Source organism: Morone saxatilis, unplaced genomic scaffold (genome assembly GCF_004916995.1).
Source record: "Morone saxatilis isolate NCDOM2014 unplaced genomic scaffold, NCSU_SB_2.0 Contig23, whole genome shotgun sequence".
Taxonomy (NCBI): domain Eukaryota; kingdom Metazoa; phylum Chordata; class Actinopteri; family Moronidae; genus Morone; species Morone saxatilis.
The window spans coordinates 20,471,010-20,473,021 of record NW_023339796.1 but is presented as its reverse complement, the minus strand read 5'-3'; the positions used below and the strand labels follow the sequence as shown (position 1 = coordinate 20,473,021).

The window sequence follows — 2,012 nt, the reverse complement described above, 5'->3', positions numbered from 1 at the left end:
GGTTGAAATAAATCCTTAATTCACGTAGATGATGGAAACTAAAAACTCAGCTGCACAGGGAGCAGACCGGCTATGGAAACAAACCACAGAGAGGTTGTGATAACAACACAGAGGGAGAGTGACACAATAACTCCACTATATCTTTACATAGCTAATAGTTTGCTGCTATATTAATGTTTTAAATGTCATATATAAAATACATATATAAAAAACTTGTAACTATGCTCTTTCTTTGTTGTAATTGTGATGTCTGTACAGGAACTCTAAACAACCGCGGCTCTTCATTTGAAGACTTTTCCCTCAGTGGTGCTGATCCAAGTGAGTCCATCTTGCACTTGCATAAACCAAAACGTGCCAGTTGTCGCAAACATTGTCATGTAGCCATACCTCAGGATCGAGCTGATATTAATCACCAAACTGATAATGGCAGTGAACCTTCAACAGTGTCTTTAACCTGTGAGGGCTTATTCAGCTTTGGCAGGCAGGTTTCTCCACTGGGCATCTGTCTCCAGGGGTCGCAGACGTATAGACGACTCTTACAGGTCATGTGGTTTGGGGTTACCCTCTCCTCCTCCCTCTCTATCCTCACTTTCTTTGTCCAGCTCTTTTCTATCTCTTTCTCTGAGCCTCCTGTTAATCTTAACTCTCATGATAAAATATTACCAGGTCTTAAAATCCTCCAGTTAATTAGCCCTCTCATAATTTTCCTACACTGTGACCTGTTTGCATTCAACAAGGCTTGTGCATACATTTCATTCCTGCATGGCGATGTGCATAGTATATATTTCTCTTGATTGGTTGTAAATTGGTGCTTCTGTCAAACAAATCTGTCTTGCACACAATATTTTGAATTGAGTTTGTTCATCTCTAGGTTTGCATGATGTGATTTCTCTTCTTAAATTCACTCAGTCACTTTACAGTTCACAACATTTGCTGAGCTAAGGACATATTTTTAACTCGCTTATGAGGGATGCCGATGACAGACTGACTGTCACTGGGCCACAATCTGCATGTTTGATCACTGCTCCACAACTACAGACCCCTCAGGAATCACCGGCAGGGGGTGACGAGGCCAGTAAAAAAGTAACACTTTACTTGTTTTTTCTTCCCCTCTTTCTACTTTCTTTTTTTTTTGTGTTTGTATCTTCATCCTTCTTTTCCATCATCAAATCTTCATCCTCTCCCCTCCTTTCTTTTCTTATCACCCCACTGTGCTTTCCCTTCCTTTCTATATCCACCCCCTCCCCGCCCCCCCACAAACATGTACCACCCCACTCTGGGTACATGCATTTGTCTTTGCTGTGGGGATTTTTTGTCTGCGTTTGTGTGTGTGTATGGTGTGGGTGCTCCTGAAGCCCTGCTGCTGTCTGCGCCCCCGACAGTGCCCAGCTTCTGCTGCACCGTGGGGGTTGACTGGAAGTCTCTGACCACGCCAGCTTGTCTGCCCCTCACCACCGACTACTTCCCCGACCGCCAAGCACTTCAGAACGACTACACTGAGGGCTGCTACGACTTGCTGCCACACAGTGACCTGGAGAGGTAGAACACCAGTCTTTAGAGGAAAACTGTCTATAGCCAATCACTTAGTGCCCACAACTGGTGGCGGTCCATAAGATACCCAACAACAGGTCCAAGGCCGTAAATTCCGCTGGGGATTGAGTGAACGTGTCCCCCTCACTTTTATAGTTTCAGGTAGATTTTCTTACTATAGTTACTCTGAACAGTGTTCTCTTACTGTCCAGAATAATTATCTCGATTAGAGAATCAATACACTTATCAGAGTCGCTTTTGATTATTACCAATTATACAGCAATAAGTGTAAAGAGCAGCAGTGAGTGCACTGCAAAAACAGCCCTCGCACAAACAAGCCAGATATTCTTAAATATAATCACCTTTTCTTGTATTGAGCAAAACAATCTGCCAATGGGGTAAGCTTGGCTAGAATTCCTAAAACTAATCAGAACAATCTGAAAGACTGTAATGGGCTGAAAACTAGAAAGAATGTCGAAAAT

At 43.1% G+C, this 2,012-nt stretch overlaps 1 protein-coding gene across 1 annotated transcript in view; it reads left to right on the top strand.

Annotated features, from left to right (window-relative positions):
* depdc5 (DEP domain containing 5, GATOR1 subcomplex subunit) overlaps window positions 1-2,012 on the top strand; it is a 26,954-nt gene that overhangs the window by 11,604 nt on the left and 13,338 nt on the right. The window contains 2 exon segments of the mRNA XM_035670529.1: window positions 259-318; window positions 1,356-1,539. Of these exon segments, the coding sequence (XP_035526422.1) occupies window positions 259-318; window positions 1,356-1,539 (244 nt within the window).